The following is a 19,136-nucleotide window of genomic DNA, read 5'->3' as shown; positions in this document are numbered from 1 at the left end:
AAAGTATTTCTTGGCAGAAGGGGTAGTGTATGAATGGAAGCGCCTTCCAGTGGAGGTAGTTGAGCATGGGACAAACACTGAGATACCCCCCTTACATCATTATCTTCTGAGAGGCCCAGCGGTGTGATGGCATGTAAATCCTTTTGACACTGCTGTCTGTGCGCTCTCCTGTAGTTTATAATCCACAAACTCCACACTTCCTCCATCTACATGGCTCTACTGCTCTGTTTCCTCTTTTATGTTATACTGCTTTGTGGCAGCAAGTCTCCATTTTTGGAGTCACTTCAACTCCACAGCAAATATTCTGAGGAAAAAAAACCAGGCTTATTACCTAGATCACCCTAGGCATCTTTCCTAATTAACCATTCCTTACCCATTGACATGGTCCCTGAGGTCTTTTTGCTTAGTTCTCCCAAACCCTAGATAAGCTCATAATGAAATGACCAGGCACTCTACTTTTTAATATTTGGCTCCCAAACTCTGGAACAACTTTCCCTCTACCGTTCATGCTGAACCATCTGAAGAAATTTAAGACCTTACTTAAGACAACTTTATTTATTTATTTATTTTACTTTGGCCTTTAGGAACCAGGGGTTGGGTTACTTAGATTGCGGTCTTTCTTCCCATCCTATTTGATTGTTATATTCATTTCTATCTCACAATCAGTTCTTTTTAACTAATTTTAGTGTACACTGCTTTGTCCTGCTTGCCAACTTAAGTGGTATATCACGTACACAGTAAACATCAAACAAGATACCGAGAGATCAAGCTCTAGAAAATAAGGGCCACCAGCATCTCTCTCCCATACAACTTCCTCACTGAAGCATAATTAACCCCCTCTAAGGAGGTAATCTCCCTCTGCCTGCTGAATTGGCTATTTCCTCCTCTTGCCTAGACTGTGGAATGTTCTAGCACCCCAAACTCTGCCAAAGTCATCCTGTTGGTTCTTTCCATGCAATGTTTATGGCTAGAAAAGGCTCAAAATGGAAAGTAAAAGCACTGCTGAAGTATGGCCATAAAAGAATGTGGGTTTTTTTCCCTTTAAAATTCTCTGGTTGAAGCTATTTTTCATGCAGTACAAACCTGATCTGTCCTTAAAGGCACTCTGGGAAACTTCAACTGTATAAAGAGGCAGTCAGCCTGTTCTGCAAGTTGTGCCCACAATTCAGAGTTGAAATGTCCGTGGTTTTACCGCAGAATTGGGTGGGTTCCCGCGGGTAGCAGCTTTTTGGGTGGTTTTCACTGCCAGGGCCCACGGGTTGGTGCGTTTCACCTCTCGCCATCCTATTGTTCAAACTTGACCAACAGGAAGGCAGGGGGGCGGGATCCATCCCACTTCTTAATTTTTTGGCCCCTGCCGCCCTCTCTCAGACTCTACCTTGGTGTGTGTGGGACCGGGTGTTGTTGTCAGTTCCTGTTGTTTGAACATCATGGACTCTTGGGCAAATGCATTTCAACTAAAACTCAACAAAGAAAAAACACACTGTCTCATCCCAACACAGCGCGGACAACCCCGCAACTATCAACACCCCAGATTACACCCTCCCTATCTCAGACAGCCTGAAAATCCTCGGCGTTACAATGGACCGCAACTTAACACTAGAGAACCAAGTGACATCCACAACAAAGAAAATGTTTCACTCAATGTGGAAACTCAAACGCGTGAAACAATTGTTCCCCAGGGAAACATTTCACAATCTGATACAATCAATGGTACTAAGCCATGTAGACTACTGCAATGGAATTTATGCGGGATGTAAAGAACAAACCTTAAAAAAAACTTCAGACCGCTCAGAACATGGCAGCCAGGCTTATCTTCGGAAAACCCTGATTTGATAGCGCAAAACCCCTCCGCGAGAAACTACACTGGCTCCCAATCAAAGAACGCATTGCTTTCAAAATCTGCACAATGGTTCACAAAATTATCTACGGTGAAGCCCCGAGATACATGACAGACTTGATCGACCTACCATCTAGAAACACATCCGAATCAACACGAATGTACCTAAAACCTGCACTACCCAAGCTGCAAAGGACTCAAATACAAATCAACTTTCGCATCCAGTTTTTCCTACATAAGCACACAATTGTGGAACGCATTACCAAAAGCCTTGAAAACTACGTACGACCACCTACACTTCTGGAGAACACTAAAAACTTCTGTTTAAAAAGGCATACCCTACCAACCCAACATAAATGCCTGATCTCTGCAACACAACAAAACTAAAATACGGAATGGACATAACACAATTCTTCCATTGTACGACTCCCTTATGTGGCTGTACCACATGAACTTTATCTTATCTCAACATCACTCTGTATTTGTTTACACTGGAGTCTACAAACGCATCTCCAGTACTATGTAAGCCACATTGTGCCTGCAAATAGGTGGGAAAATGTGGCATACAAATGTAACAAATAAAATAACAAGTCAGTCAGTTGATATAATATATTTGGTTTTTCAGAAGACATTTTTACAATGTCCCTTATGGGAAACTCCTCAGAAAATTTTAAAAAATAAAATAAAATCAGCTAGAAGTCAATGCCCTACTGTGGATTGAAAACTAGTGTAGAAAATGAACCTAACCATTAACACTGGTTCAGGCCTAAAATGATTATAAAAACTGACAGGCCAGAACTTGTGTGACACTGGCCTGAACTCCAGTGTGGCTCAGCTCATGATCTGTTGAGACACCCTGGTGCAAGCAGACATGAGGAAGGGGTGAGGGTGGAAAAACATAGTAAAATGGTTTAGCAACATGGTGGTCACAAATGTTTTAGTGAAAAATAGAACAAGATAACTCCTCAGGAAGATGACTTAGTCTTCCAGGAAGAGCTAGTCCATTATTAGCTTTTCCAGTAAGTACTAACCACATTATTATAATAGCCAATCAGTGTTAACCATAATATTATCATATATCCAATAAGTGTGATTATTGTCAGATCACCTAGGTATGACCTGTTATGTTAATGAACGTATATAAGTGATTGTATTTGCTACTTCTTTGGAGACAGTCACAGCCAGTACCTTTGTGCAAGCAGGGTTGCTCTCCCATTAGAAACTAATCAATTGTATCTGCATTGGCAAGTAATAATAAAATAATTGTTTTTCTTATAAGGAATAAATCCTATTGCTTTCTCATACATAGCCTTGGGTCTTATCTCTGCAAATTGGTTTTGGCTGGTAATTTGGGTGGGGGCAAAAAAGACCCTAAATTATTCACTAGCTAAAAACAATAAATAAAAGAGCAGGATTAATGGTCAGTTTCCCACAATGAGTAAGGTGATTAAATTTGCAGATAAAACAGCAGAGAATTGCAAGCAACTACAGAAAAATGTTGTGAGACTAGGAGACTAAGAGGGGCATTTTCGAAAGGGACGTCCAAATTGTGATTTGGATGTCCTTGCAAAACGGCAAGATCTAGGGGCGGGGAAACCCGTATTTTTGAAACAAGATGGACGTCCATCTTTTGTTAAGAAAATACCGTCAGGGATGTCCAAATCCTTAAATTTCGCCGTCCCTAGATTTGGACGTCCCTAGACATGGTCCTTCTGATTTTCGTCGATTTTCGAAACCAAAAACATCCATGTCAGAAACAACCAAATGCAAGCCATATGGTTGTGGGAGGAGCCACCAGCATTTGTAGTGCACTGGTCCCCCTGACATGCCAGGACACCACACGGACACCCTAGAGGGAACTGCAGTGAACTTCATAAATTGCTCCCAGGTACATAGCACCTTTATCGTGAGTGCTGAGCCCCCCAAAACCCACTACCCCCAACTGCACACCACTACCATAGCCCTTATTGGTGAAGGGGGGCACCTAGATGTGGGTACAGTAGGTTTTGGAGGGCTCGCTGTTTCCTTCACAAACGTAACAGGTAGGGGGGGCTGGGTCCGCCTGTCAGAAGTGCACTGCACCCACTAAACCTGCTCCAGGGACCTGCATACTGCTGTCACGGACCTGAGTATGACGTCTGAGGCTGAAACAACATATTTTGAAAGCTATTTTTTGAGAGTGGGAGGGGGTTAGTGACCACTGGGGGAGTAACGGGAGGTCATCCCCGATTCTCTCCGGTGGTCATCTGGTCATTTCGGGTACCTTAGTCGTAAGAAAAACAGATCCGGGTGAAAACGTTCAAGTGTTCATCAGGGACATCCTTGGTTTTTTCGATTATGGGTCAAGGACGTCCAAGTGTTAGGCACACCCAAGTCCCACCTTCACTACGCCTCTGACACACCCCCTTGGTCTTTGGCCATCCTTGCGATAGAGTGCAGTTGGGGACGTCCTAAATCGGGTTTCGATTATACCGATTTGGACATCCCTGGGAGGATGTCCATCTTCCGATTTATGTCGAAAGATGGATATCCTTCTCTTTCGAAAATGAGCCCATAAGTCACAGATAAATTTTAAGGTTGACAAGTGCAAAGTGATATACATAGGAAGATATAATCCTAACTATAAAGTGATGAGTTCCAAGTTTGGAATCACCAGTCAAGAAAAGATCTTGGGAGTCATCAGGGGTAATATGTTGACATTTTCACTCCAATGTACCACAGCTGCCAAAAGAGAATCTAGGATGTTAGCGATTATTTAAAAGGAATGGAGAACAAAACTGAGAATATCATTATGCCTCTGTATGGTTCATGGGGTGACTGCACCTTCACTTGTGTGCAGTTGCTCCATCTCAGAAAGGCTACAGCAAAAGCAGAAAAGGTTCAGAGAAGGGTTAGGGCTAAGGCTATTCAGCTTGGAAAAGAAACTCGGGGAATAGGACACAAATTTATAAAATCACAAGTAGGTTGGAAAGGTTAGATATGGGGATAACTGGCGGCTCTGTGGCATGGGAGTGTTCTACCAACAACGCTAGTAAACCTTGAAACTATCTGGCAGGCTATTACAAAATTAAGCTTATACGTGAGTAAAAGACTTTTTCCAAGTAGAGAAGGACTTGGAGTGTATAACATCTAAATTCATAGAATATGAAGGGACTTCAGTGGGTGGTTCAGCTTCCTGGGAAGAGCTAGGCAGGAAGGTTGCCAGAGTACAAGAAGTTCAAAGTAAGATACTTATCAGGACTACATCGGTAGCATGAAATATTGGAAAATAATATCAGGAAGTTAAATTTTACTTTTTTTTACATTTCCCCTGGATACCTCATATGACACCAAGGGATTATTTAAGAATAACTAGGAGAAATGTTGAAATTGCCACCTGAGGCATTACCCTCACTGAATAAGGTCTTCTATCTACCCTACAAAAGAAAGCAAATTGTGGCCAAAGGGACTGCGGTATTGCTAGACAGTTTGAATGTAACTGCTATACTAGAGATCTCCATGGAAGTGGTGGAAGACCGAGCAACTCTACTTGTGTCATTTGTTTTTAAATAAGATGTTCTAACCCTGTTTTTTTCAACAGACTTGAACTGTTTTTGAACAGTTTTTTCCAAATATTTGCAAAGAGACTCAGGAAAGGCAGAAGCAGTTCCTGAGTTTGCGAACAAGAGTAATTCAGAATAATGGTATTTTCTTTTTGAGTTTTCCTGTAAAATGTATGGTGAAGTTTGAGAATGTGAAATATACTTCTATAACCCTAACCCTAAGCAACTGCAGTGTTTTCTGGACAACAAATTTCCTCAACTTGTAAATCCTAGCTAGATAGATCTCAGTAGTTACCGAATACGGGTTTAGATTGGGGTCTTTTTTTTTTCTTTTTCCTTAGGGAATGGATTATTTCGATTTTTTCTTGATTGTTCCTTCCAAGTTTTCTGAGGGGGACTGATGTGAAGGGAGATTTAAATTGATTTACTGGGGGGTGGGGTGGGTTTCTCTTTGATGATGTAATCTTATTAGTGTGTGTGTTAACTCTTTTCTTGGATTTCTAAGCAAGTGTATTACTTGTATTATTTGCAAAAATTTACTATAAAGGGGCCCTTTTGCTAAGTCGCGTAGGCACCTACGCACGTCAAACTGGAGTTACCGCCTGGTTACTGCGTGACCCCTGCAGTAATTTCAATTTTGACGCGCGTCTGAAAAATATTTTTTAATTTTCTGAAGCGCATAGACCATTACCGCATGAGAACTTAATGCTAGGTCAATGGTTTGCGGTAAGGTCTCAGACCCAAAATGGACGCACAGCAATTTTCATTTTACAGCACCTCCATTTTTGGCATTTTTTGTAGGTGCACTAAAAAATAATTCTGCACACCCCCAAAACACGCGTCTACACTACCGGCCATTTTTCAGCGCACCTTAGTAAAAGGACCCCAAAATAAAATAAAGGATACCCTTTCAAACACTAAAACAAGAGGAAACTGCATGAATTTAACAATCAGTAAACTAAAAACAAATCTTAGTATTTTTTCATGTAGTACACAATTAAGCTGTGGAATCTGGTACTGGAAGACATGGCCAAAACAACTAATATACCATGGTTACAAGAGGTCTGGACAAATACCTGGAGGAAATACTGATAAATTATTAGTCAAGTAGACTTGGAAAGCCATTGCTTATTTCTGGAAATGAGCTAGAAGAAATCTAATCTACTCTTTGGAATGTCAGGTCCTCATAACCCAGACTGGCTACAATGACCTTATTCTGACTCAGCCTAGTTTCTCTCATGTTCTTATGTCATTTACTTCATATCAAGTCTTTCTTCTGGAGGTGTGGGGGATCCCTGCTGCATACATCTGCTCTGACCCTGAAAATGACTAAGCCAAACCAGTGGTACTCTAACAAATGCTGTACTCAAAAAAAGGTCATGATGTTCTATACAGAATGTAAATCAAACTTCCTAGGTGAATGTATAGATATCATTTCTGGATTTTAAACCAATACTGGGATTCTCTCTCCAACAATACGTGCAACAATTAAAATGACAATTAAGACTATTAGTATGCTTCTACACTACATAAATATCATCAATCTCATCACTTAAATGGAACCCTATTACCTTATATTCATCCATCCAGACATGAGCCAGCCGCAGAGAATTGTGTGCCATGGTATCTTGCCCTTCCGGTGATCCATACGGACGTCGCTTACGAAAAATGTGTCCAACCCTCGAGCATGGTATGATTAAAAGCTTTCCTCCGCACATCCAAATCTAGACAAAAGGTGAAAATAGTGTGAGTGTGTGGCAGCAGAGGAATGTCCATATTGTGAAATAACCACAGAAACATCTATGTAGAGGAATAGCCTAATGGTTAGAGTAGCCGGGTAATAACCAGGGCAGAGAACCAGAGGTTGATGGTTCAAATTCCACTGTAGCTGTTTCTAATTTTCTTTTCCCTTTTAAACTGTGATTACCTACTGTGACTTTGTTTATGCCATCCAGTGGAGAACTTCTCAATTGGAGCATCTTTCTTTAATCTGTATGTGCCAAGTACCAGGTTTAAATGTGGACATCCATCTTTTTGGACATGACTGTCTTTTCCCCTTCTGCAATCAGTTGGACATCTATATTTTGGCCCCTCCCATCCAAAATACGCACAGGCCACACCCCCTGCTATATGGACGTACTGCAGCTTTAGATTTACATATCCTGGTTTTATAAAATCAGGACTTGAACCTTCAATGCAATATGTATGTCTAAATGCCAACTTTCAGACATCCAAAACACAAACAGAGCTTCTAAAATAAGCATGATAGGTTAAATACAGTGGTGGAAATAAGTATTTGATCCCTTGCTGATTTTGTAAGTTTGCCCACTGACAAAGACATGAGCAGCCCATAATTGAAGGGTAGGTTATTGGTAACAGTGAGAGATAGCACATCACAAATTAAATCCGGAAAATCACATTGTGGAAAGTATATGAATTTATTTGCATTCTGCAGAGGGAAATAAGTATTTGATCCCCCACCAACCAGTAAGAGATCTGGCCCCTACAGACCAGGTAGATGCTCCAAATCAACTCGTTACCTGCATGACAGACAGCTGTCGGCAATGGTCACCTGTATGAAAGACACCTGTCCACAGACTCAGTGAATCAGTCAGACTCTAACCTCTACAAAATGGCCAAGAGCAAGGAGCTGTCTAAGGATGTCAGGGACAAGATCATACACCTGCACAAGGCTGGAATGGGCTACAAAACCATCAGTAAGACGCTGGGCGAGAAGGAGACAACTGTTGGTGCCATAGTAAGAAAATGGAAGAAGTACAAAATGACTGTCAATCGACAAAGATCTGGGGCTCCACGCAAAATCTCACCTCGTGGGGTATCCTTGATCATGAGGAAGGTTAGAAATCAGCCTACAACTACAAGGGGGGAACTTGTCAATGATCTCAAGGCAGCTGGGACCACTGTCACCACGAAAAACCATTGGTAACACATTACGACATAACGGATTGCAATCCTGCAGTGCCCGCAAGGTCCCCCTGCTCCGGAAGGCACATGTGACGGCCCGTCTGAAGTTTGCCAGTGAACACCTGGATGATGCCGAGAGTGATTGGGAGAAGGTGCTGTGGTCAGATGAGACAAAAATTGAGCTCTTTGGCATGAACTCAACTCGCCGTGTTTGGAGGAAGAGAAATGCTGCCTATGACCCAAAGAACACCGTCCCCACTGTCAAGCATGGAGGTGGAAATGTTATGTTTTGGGGGTGTTTCTCTGCTAAGGGCACAGGACTACTTCACCGCATCAATGGGAGAATGGATGGGGCCATGTACCGTACAATTCTGAGTGACAACCTCCTTCCCTCCGCCAGGGCCTTAAAAATGGGTCGTGGCTGGGTCTTCCAGCACGACAATGACCCAAAACATACAGCCAAGGCAACAAAGGAGTGGCTCAGGAAGAAGCACATTAGGGTCATGGAGTGGCCTAGCCAGTCACCAGACCTTAATCCCATTGAAAACTTATGGAGGGAGCTGAAGCTGCGAGTTGCCAAGCGACAGCCCAGAACTCTTAATGATTTAGAGATGATCTGCAAAGAGGAGTGGACCAAAATTCCTCCTGACATGTGTGCAAACCTCATCATCAACTACAGAAGACGTCTGACCGCTGTGCTTGCCAACAAGGGTTTTGCCACCAAGTATTAGGTCTTGTTTGCCAGAGGGATTAAATACTTATTTCCCTCTGCAGAATGCAAATAAATTCATATACTTTCCACAATGTGATTTTCCGGATTTAATTTGTGATGTGCTATCTCTCACTGTTACCAATAACCTACCCTTCAATTATGGGCTGCTCATGTCTTTGTCAGTGGGCAAACTTACAAAATCAGCAAGGGATCAAATACTTATTTCCACCACTGTATATCAGTATATACCAAGACTGTGTTAGAATGTCATTATGTTGAATATTGGTGCATTATGTTTTTGAATGAAGTATGTTAAAAGTCAGAAAGACAGACTAACTAGAGAAGCAAGAGTTCAAATCTTGATTCTTCCACTGACATTTTTATGTCCTTCATCCTCCAATGCTTCACATGCAACTTAGATTGTGAGACCATTAGGGCGTCCCTGATGAGCACTTGGACGTCTTTACCTGGTCCTGTTTTTCTTATGATCAAGGCACAAAAAGGTGCTCGAACTGACCATATGACCACCGTAGAGAATCAGGGATGACCTCCCTTTACTCCCCCAGTGGTCACTAACCCCCTCCCACCCTCAAAAACATCTTTAAAAATATTTTGTGCCAGCCTCAAATGTCATACTCAGGTCCATCACAGCAGTATGCAGGTCCCTTGAACAGTTTTAGTGGGTGCAGTGCACTTCAAGCAGGCGGACTCAAGCCCATCCCCCCCACCTGTTACACTTGTGGTGGTAAATGTGAGCCCTCTAAAACCCACCACAAACCCACTGTACCCACATCTAGATGCCCCCCTTCACCCATAAGGGCTATGGTACTGGTGCACAGTTGTGGGTAGTGGGTTTGGGGGACTTTGGGGGGGGGGGGGGCTCAGCACACAAGGTAAGGGAGCTATGTACCTGGGAGCAATTTCTGAAGTCCACTGCAGTGCCCCCTAGGGTGCCCGGTTGGTGTCCTGGCATGTCAGGGGGACCAGTGCACTACAAATGCTGGCTCCTCCCATGACCAAAGGGCTTGCATTTGGTCGTTTCTGAGATGGGCGTCCTTAGTTTCCATTATCGCTGAAAATCAGAAACAACCAAGTCTAGGGACGACCTAAATGTCAAGATTTGGGTGTCCCCGACCGTATTATCGAAACGAAAGATGGACGCCCATCTTGTTTCGAAAATACGGGTTTCCCCGCCCCTCCGCCGGGACATTTTGCGAGGACATCCTCAGCAAAACTTGGGCATCCCTATCGATTATGCCCCTCCACATGTGACAATTTTATGAACAAGTGGTAAAAGACGAACGGTAGATGATTTGATCTAGGTTGACGGAATCAGGTCCAGAGCACGTGGTGAAATGCACCTCTGCAAGGGATCTAGAAGGTGCATCACAGATTGATACATTGAAAAAAGTCCAAGAAGAAGTAGGGCGTTGATGGTAAAGAGCTTGGTTCTGAATCATATGAGGTTACAAGAAAAGAAGTCACCTTAGAAAGAAAAAACTGGGCTAATACATCAGCAGAAGGAACCATATACAAACTCAACCTGAGATGGTCAGATAAGATTTGAGAAGACAGAAAATTTTTGTTAGAATCAAAGGAGTTCTGTACAAGATCGTTATAATAATGCATTTGGCTTTTTTTTTTTTAAACTGTGTATTATAGTACCTCTGTTGAGCCTTACAGGCAAAATGTATATCAGCAGATTTATATTTGCGCCATTGGCGAACAACATGCCACACCTGATGTTTCAGCAATTTAAGGCTGTGATGCTACCAGGGTTTGTTTTGAATTTCGTCCCTTTGCAAAGTGTAATTGGGCTATATCGTTAAGTTTATCAGTCAGAATTGAATTCCAAAGAGAAATGTGAGCAGCAAAGTCATCTGGAAAGTCAGTAGAAAAAGGGGTATGGGAAGAGAGATCAATAGCATGTAACTTTGGGTACAGTATTCGGTATTAGATGGGGAAAAGGAGGATGAAAAAAGAATAACATGATCTGGCCAGGAGAGTGACACTGAGCAAACATTCTTACTGAGGGGCAAATTAGTAGAATTAGAAATGACTAGGTCTAATGTGTGACTGGCAGAGTGAAGCATTTTATCTGACACAGGTGTCAGGAATGGATTTTCAAGCACCATAATTTACATAAGAATACTAGCCATACTGGGTCAGACCAATGGTCCATCTAAGCCCAGTATCCTGCTTTCAACAGTGGCCAATTCAGGTCACAAGTAGAGAATCCCAAGTAGCAGAAGCCCCTGGAGACATATCCTTGGCGCGAGAGGATATTGCTTCCCCTGAGGTGCAGGTACTAGCTACAGGATCACTTTCTGCCTCTCCAAGGTGATGCTCTCCATTCAGGTGACCTTTCTTCTCCATGGCAGCAAAGAGGTTGCCAGACTGGAGGTGGGACTTCTCTAGTACACCCCTGTTGTTCTCCTCTGTATACCTCTCTGTCTGCCTTAGCTCCTCCAAGTCTGCTACTCTAGCCTCCAGGGATCGGACCCATTCCCTGAGGGCCAGCAGTATTTTGCACCAAGTACACACATACAACCTCTCACCAACTGGGAGATAATCAAACATGTGACACAGTGCAAAAGACTAAATAGCTCCCATCTTGCTGCTGGACTGCTGCCTGCATGTTAGTATTGATAATTTCTAAATCAAGTTGCTAATGAAGTAGGAATTTAGAAACTGACATCACCTACAACTGTTAGTATATTATAGGCTATGCTAATATTTAGGATTAAAAAAAAAAAACTATTGTTATCTGTAGGTTCCCCTCTATAGACATTTAGGCATATTTTCAAAACACTTTGGAAGGCTAAGTTCCATAGGTTTCTATGGAACTTTGGGAGGCTAAGTGCTTTGAAAATGAGCCTTATTGTAGACTATTTCTAATAACTAATTACTGGCTGATAGAGATGCCCCAATTAACTTTCTAGCCTTTTAATTGGTTCAAGACCCTTTAAATCAGAGATTAGGCAAGTGGTTGATGGGAGGGAATTAAAACTCTAAACTGAGGTTTCCTATGAATATCAGCTCTGTTCTACACTGATGATATGGTAAACTCCAGAATAGTCCCTTAACTGCTAGCCTACAGAACTGTAATAAAAGCTTTATGACACACAAAACCCTATTCCTTAAACTGCCTTTGCTAAATAAGCAGAGTAACAAAAATAAAGACATCGAGATTACTATTTAACTCTGTCTACCTTTTCCCAAGTTTAAAAGCAATTTCCCAGTAAATAACTTACCAGTGAAGTTCTGTCCTGCTCTGGAACTCCTCTCATAGCACCTCTTCTGATGCTGTTATGGTTAGCAACCCTGTGGCCTTGCAGAGGAATGCATCTAAGAATGATGGTTTATGGTTTATTGCAATATTATATATTGCCCTTTGCAACAAACCATAACATAGTAACATAGTAGGTGACGGCAGAAAAAGACCTGTACGGTCCATCCAGTCTGCCCAACAAAATAATCTCATATGTGCTACTTTATATGTATACCTGACCTTGATTTGTATCTACCATTTTCAGGGCACAGACCGTAGAAGTCTGCCCAATACTAGCCCCACCTCCCAAACACCGGTGCTGCCACCCAATCTCCTCTAAGCTTCTGAGGATCCATTCCTTCTGAACAGGATTCCTTTATGTTTATCCCACGCTTTTTTGAATTCCATTACCATTTTCATCTCCACCACCTCTCGCGGGAGGGCATTCCAAGTATCCACCACTCTTCTCCATGAAAAAATACTTCCTGACATTTTTCTTGAGTCTGCCCTCCTTCAGCCTCATTTCATGTCCTCTAGTTCTACTGCCTTCCCATCTCCAGAACAGGTTCGTTTGCGGATTAATACCTTTCAAATATTTGAACGTCTGTATCATATCACCCCTGTTTCTCCTTTCCTCCAGGGTATACATGTTCAGGTCAGCAAGTCTGTCCTCATATGTTTTGTAACGCAAATCCCATACCATTTTTGTAGCTTTTCTTTGCACCGCTTCAATTTTGTTTACATCCTTAGCAAGATAAGGCCTCCAAAACTGAACACAATACCCAAGGTGGGGCCTCACCAACGATTTGTACAGGGGCATCAACACCTCCTTTCTTCTGCTGGTCACACCTCTGTCTATACATTCACATAACAGTGGTGTACAATAAAAAATATATTGTAGAATCAATAAAATATAAAATGTGGGAGCTCCAAAAATGGGGGCAAGACTGTGGTGCAGGGAATAGAGTATTTCCTGACCTCTGTGGTGGAACCATATGAGCCTGAGAAGATAGATATGCCCTCAGATTTGCCCCAGTAAAATTCTTGCTGGATTAAACCTCCAGTGCTGACTCGAAAATCTCTATGGGTAGCATTAACTAGAGTAGACTTGGTGGTTGATAATTGCACTATATATTGTTTAATTCAAAAGGTTGATGGATTGCTGCTTACTCAGGAGTCCTGTACCAAAATTTGTATGCATAGATTACATAGATGAGAGGAAAGGAAGTGAATGTAAGAATAATTCTGATTCAAGATAAGATGATGCAGCAACTAGAAAATCAGAATAGGCATTTAAATCTGCACCTTCTGAATCTCCCTAAACACTAGCTTATACTCCAAAAGATTTAAACATGATCTCATTGAGGCTCTTGGAAAAGCATCAGGTGCTATACCTCCTGTCAATAAGATATATTTTATCAGGCTTTTCCAATTTAATCCTTATTGGAAAACTCTGAGTAGAATGTGCAATGTAGAACTACCTTGTTTTTTTTTTTATATTTGAGCAGGACATTAATCACATTATGCAACTTTACTTTCAGAACGCTTAAACACTGTTTATGGAGCAGATGGTCTGAATTTAACTAAATGTTACATGAGTGAGAAGGAAGCAATTTTTGTCTATAAAGAAAAAAAAAAAAAAAAGAGGTTCAAGACCTCAGGATGTCTTTCTTTTTTTAATCTTTATAAATGTAAAATGTTTTAATAAAATATAGTGGGGTGGGTTTCATTTTCTTTGCTCCAGAACTAAGATTTTTCATTCAATCTGTGCTTTGCACCTGCTTGACGCTTATTTACTTAGTTAAACTTCCTGATATCTCCCATGTAGTGATTCTCATCCCTCCTCTAATTTTGTAGTCTAATATAAAATTATGCTTCTTTCTTTTTCTTGAGAAAGAATTACAGATTTTTTATATTCTTTTCTATTGTTTCTTTTGTAATAAGAAAGTATAGTTTGTATTTCTTCAGCAAGGTTCACTTTTGATTTACTAGTCTGAAATGTTATAAAATAAAAAATAACCAGTTTCAAAACATAAGTCCCATTTTGCATAGGACATCTAGGTCAAAACATTCACAATTCCATATCTATTTTCCAAAAACTGCTACAGCCCATGGCCTTGGCCACCTTGAGGTTAGAATCAGCTAGAGGAGAAGCCCTCCTAGCTAACAGAGCCCCAGGGAACTCAACAGTCCTCAATCAAACTGGGTGCTGTCAGGTCCCACGCAGGGATGCTCAAGACTTTCCTTAGCATACCATGGGCCAAGTAGTCATGGATGACACAGAAGAATTATACTTAAAAGTAGTATCCTACCCTGATGCGCAGAGCTCTGCAAGAAACTTGATCTTGTTGGTGATTTGGTCTAAGGGGATTACTTCATTTAGAAGCCAAGTATTGCTTCTTTTAAAATTTAAAAATGTCCAATTTTTGGAGTTTTATATATTTGAGCACTAAACATTTGAATATACTACTGTGGATGGGAAATTTTGGGAAATAATTAAAATGGACCTATTAATATAATTTGCAAATGGAGTTCTAGTAGACTACTGTGTATGATGGTCCTTTAAAAAATATATTTGGATTCTATGAGAACCTTAATATAACTGAAACATTCTGTTGAAGTCTTTATAAAATAGGCACATTTTCGACTCCTTGATGCCTCATTATAAAATTTCCACCATAAAGTACCAAAATCCATGATATTTAAACTAGTCTTCTGTGTAGTTAATAGAGTAAAAGGAGTTATTTTAGAAACATCTACATATGTAAACAGCAGCATGTACAAGGATAAATTTCATGAACGTCTAAATGGTGATTTCAGAAAGCCAGCTGTAGATACAGATAAGCCTCCATTTACACATAAGGATCCACACCATGCAGATATTATTATTATTATTATTACATTTGTACCCCGCACTTTCCCACACAATGCAGGCTCAATGCGGCTTACATAGTAATTTGAAATACAAAGTTAATAGAATTTTAATAAAACAGTAGTAAAACAATGTAAAGTTGGCCTTAGTAGTGTATGATAAGGTGAGCTAGATAATATATGACTAGGATAAAAGAGGGTAGACAGGATAGGATAGTTTAATTTGGGAGAAAGGATAAGGAGGGATAAAATTAAGGAGAGATGGAAAGAGAAGGATGGGAGGTTGGTATTTAAGTCAGAACAGAATTGGGAGTGGAAGTTGGCGAGATTAGGTTGAGGCATTTGGGTAGGCTTGCTTAAAGAGATGAGCTTTCAGCATTTTTCTAAAGAGCAAGAAGTCATTTATTAGTCGGATTGGTCTGGGTATAGCGTTCCAAAGCTGGCTGCCCAAAAAGGAGAAACTGGATGCGTAGTAGGTCTTGTATTTAATTCCTCTACAATTGGGAAGGTGTAGGTTAAGATAAGTTCGTGAAGAAATAGATCTGTTTCTAGCAGGGAGGTCGATCAATTCATTCATGTAGCCAGGTGATTCACCGTGGATGATCTTGTGGGTCATTGTGTTGATCTTAAAATTTATTCTTACTTTGATGAAGAGCCAGTGAAGCTTTGCTCAAAGAGGTGATGCACTTTCGAATTTTGATTTGCCAAAAATAAGTCTGGCAGCCATGTTTTGGGCAGTTTGGAGTCTCTTCAGTATTTGGGTTTTGCATCCTAAAAGACACTGTTGCAGTAGTCGGCGTGGGTAATAACATAGACTGTATCAGGTTCCGGAAAGTGTTGAGTGGGAGATAAGGCTTCACTCGTTTCAATATCCAAATCATATTAAACATTTTCTTCTTGGTGAGTTTAGCGTGGTTATCAAAAGATAAATGGCTGTCTATCGTTACTCCCAGTATCTTTAAGTTGTCAGATATGGGGAGTTTGACATCAGGGGTGTTGAGAGTAGTCGGGAGATAAGGGGAGTATTGGGAAGAGAGAACCAGGCACTGCATTTTTTTTCTTTATTTAATTTCATTTTAAAAGCATTAGCCCAGGAGGTTAGAGTGGTAATGGCAGTATTGATTTTGTCATGGATTTCAGACAGATTGAATTTAAAGGGGATATAAATGGTGACGTCATCGGCATAAATGAAAGGATTTAGACCATGTTTGGTTGGTATTCTGGCCAAGGGGATCATCATAACGTTGAAAAGTATCGGTGAGAGTGGAGATCCCTGTGGTACTCCACATTCTGATGACCATGGGAATGATAGATTTGTAGCTCCTTTGACTTGATAGGATCTGGTAGTAATGAAGTTATTAATCCAGTTGATAATGTTTCCACCGATCCCAAGTTTGTCCAAGAGTTTGGTAAGGACTGAATGGTCAACCATGTCAAAACGCTGGATAAATCAAATTGTAAGAGGATGATGTTGTATCCGTTTGCTATTTCAAGTTTGAATTTAGATATTAAGGTTAAAAGAACCGTTTCAGTGCTGTGGGCAGGTCGGAAGCCTGACTGGGACTCGTGGAGGATGGAGAATTTCTGAATATATTCCTTAAGTTGTGAGGTCACTCTGTTTTCCAATAATTTGGTGATTAGAGGTATGAATGCAATTGGATGGTAGTTGGTAACGTCATTCACAGGTTTCTTTGTATTCTTTGGGATAGGTGTTAGTAATATGTTAGAGTACATAAGTACATAGTACATAAGTAGTGCCATACTGGGAAAGACCAAAGGTCCATCTAGCCCAGCATCCTGTCACCGACAGTGGCCAATCCAGGTCAAGGGCACCTGGCACGCTCCCCAAACGTAAAAACATTCCAGACAAGTTATACCTAAAAATGCGGAATTTTTCCAAGTCCATTTAATAGCGGTCTATGGACTTGTCCTTTAGGAATCTATCTAACCCCTTTTTAAACTCCGTCAAGCTAACCGCCCGTACCACGTTCTCCGGCAACGAATTCCAGAGTCTAATTACACGTTGGGTGAAGAAAAATTTTCTCCGATTCGTTTTAAATTTACCACACTGTAGCTTCAACTCATGCCCTCTAGTCCTAGTATTTTTGGATAGCGTGAACAGTCGCTTCACATCCACCCGATCCATTCCACTCATTATTTTATACACTTCTATCATATCTCCCCTCAGCCGTCTCTTCTCCAAGCTGAAAAGCCCTAGCCTTCTCAGCCTCTCTTCATAGGAAAGTCGTCCCATCCCCACTATCATTTTCGTCGCCCTTCGCTGTACCTTTTCCAATTCTACTATATCTTTTTTGAGATACGGAGACCAGTACTGAACACAATACTCCAGGTGCGGTCGCACCATGGAGCGATACAACGGCATTATAACATCCGCACACCTGGACTCCATACCCTTCCTAATAACACCCAACATTCTATTCGCTTTCCTAGCCGCAGCAGCACACTGAGCAGAAGGTTTCAGCGTATCATCGACGACGACACCCAGATCCCTTTCTTGATCCGTAACTCCTAACGCGGAACCTTGCAAGACGTAGCTATAATTCGGGTTCCTCTTACCCACATGCATCACTTTGCACTTGTCAACATTGAACTTCATCTGCCACTTGCACGCCCATTCTCCCAGTCTCGCAAGGTCCTCCTGTAATCGTTCACATTCCTCCTGCGACTTGACGACCCTGAATAATTTTGTGTCATCGGCGAATTTAATTACCTCACTAGTTATTCCCATCTCTAGGTCATTTATAAATACATTAAAAAGCAACGGACCCAGCACAGACCCCTGCGGGACCCCACTAACTACCCTCCTCCACTGAGAATACTGGCCACGCAATCCTACTCTCTGCTTCCTATCTTTCAACCAGTTCTTAATCCATAATAATACCCTACCTCCGATTCCATGACTCTGCAATTTCTTCAGGAGTCTTTCGTGCGGCACTTTGTCAAACGCCTTCTGAAAATCCAGATATACAATATCAACCGGCTCCCCATTGTCCACATGTTTGCTTACCCCCTCAAAAAAATGCATTAGATTGGTGAGGCAAGACTTCCCTTCACTAAATCCGTGCTGACTTTGTCTCATCAATCCATGTTTTTGTATATGCTCTGCAATTTTATTCTTAATAATAGCCTCCACCATCTTGCCCGGCACCGACGTCAGACTCACCGGTCTATAATTTCCCGGATCTCCTCTGGAACCCTTCTTAAAAATCGGAGTAACATTGGCTACCCTCCAGTCTTCCGGTACTACACTCGATTTTAGGGACAGATTGCATATTTCTAACAGTAGCTCCGCAAGTTCATTTTTTAGTTCTATTAATACTCTGGGATGAATACCATCAGGTCCCGGTGATTTACTACTCTTCAGCTTGCTGAACTGACCCATTATATCCTCCAAGGTTACAGAGAATTTGTTTAGTTTCTCCGACTCCCCCGCTTCAAATATTCTTTCCGGCACCATGCTTGATGGGGAAAGAGCCTTTTTGAAGTAAAAAGCTTAAGTGGGAGGTGAGATCAGAGATAAAGCATGAAGGGGCGCTTTTCAGAAGGTAGTTGGGGCAGGGGTCAAGGTGGCATTGTGATCTAGAGAGTTTTGATATGGTTATGATGACTTCTTCAGTAGTAAGGGGGGTAAAATTAGTCCAGTAACGGTCAACAGGTGTTTCATCAGTTCCAGGGTCCAGTACGTCAAGGAAGGTGTCAATAGTGGAGTTATCTTTAGAGATTGAGTTACGAAGATTAGTTACTTTTTCTCTGAAGTATTTTGCCAATTGATCTGCAGAAGGACGATTTAAAGGTGATGATGTCACTGGATCTGTGTTTAAGAGGTTTTTTATAAGTTGGAATTGTTTCTTCATGTCTGTGCCAAACGTTGAAATTTTTTGTGTATAATAGGTTCTTTTAGCATGTTTGATGGTGTATTTATAGTTTCTTTGCGATTGTTTCCACGTGATAAAG

General features: G+C 41.4%; 1 protein-coding gene across 3 annotated transcripts in view; it reads right to left on the bottom strand.

Moving 5' to 3' along the window:
• Positions 1–19,136, bottom strand: part of GALNT11 (polypeptide N-acetylgalactosaminyltransferase 11) — a 125,234-nt gene that overhangs the window by 42,526 nt on the left and 63,572 nt on the right. For all 3 annotated transcript variants that reach the window (XM_030198319.1, XM_030198326.1, XM_030198333.1), the window contains exon 8: positions 6,954–7,106. In XM_030198319.1, the coding sequence (XP_030054179.1) occupies positions 6,954–7,106 (153 nt within the window). The remainder of the gene's footprint in view (positions 1–6,953; positions 7,107–19,136) is intronic.

Source organism: Microcaecilia unicolor, chromosome 1 (genome assembly GCF_901765095.1).
Source record: "Microcaecilia unicolor chromosome 1, aMicUni1.1, whole genome shotgun sequence".
NCBI classification, from domain to species: Eukaryota; Metazoa; Chordata; class Amphibia; order Gymnophiona; family Siphonopidae; genus Microcaecilia; species Microcaecilia unicolor.
This window is presented reverse-complemented; position numbering and strand designations above follow the sequence as displayed.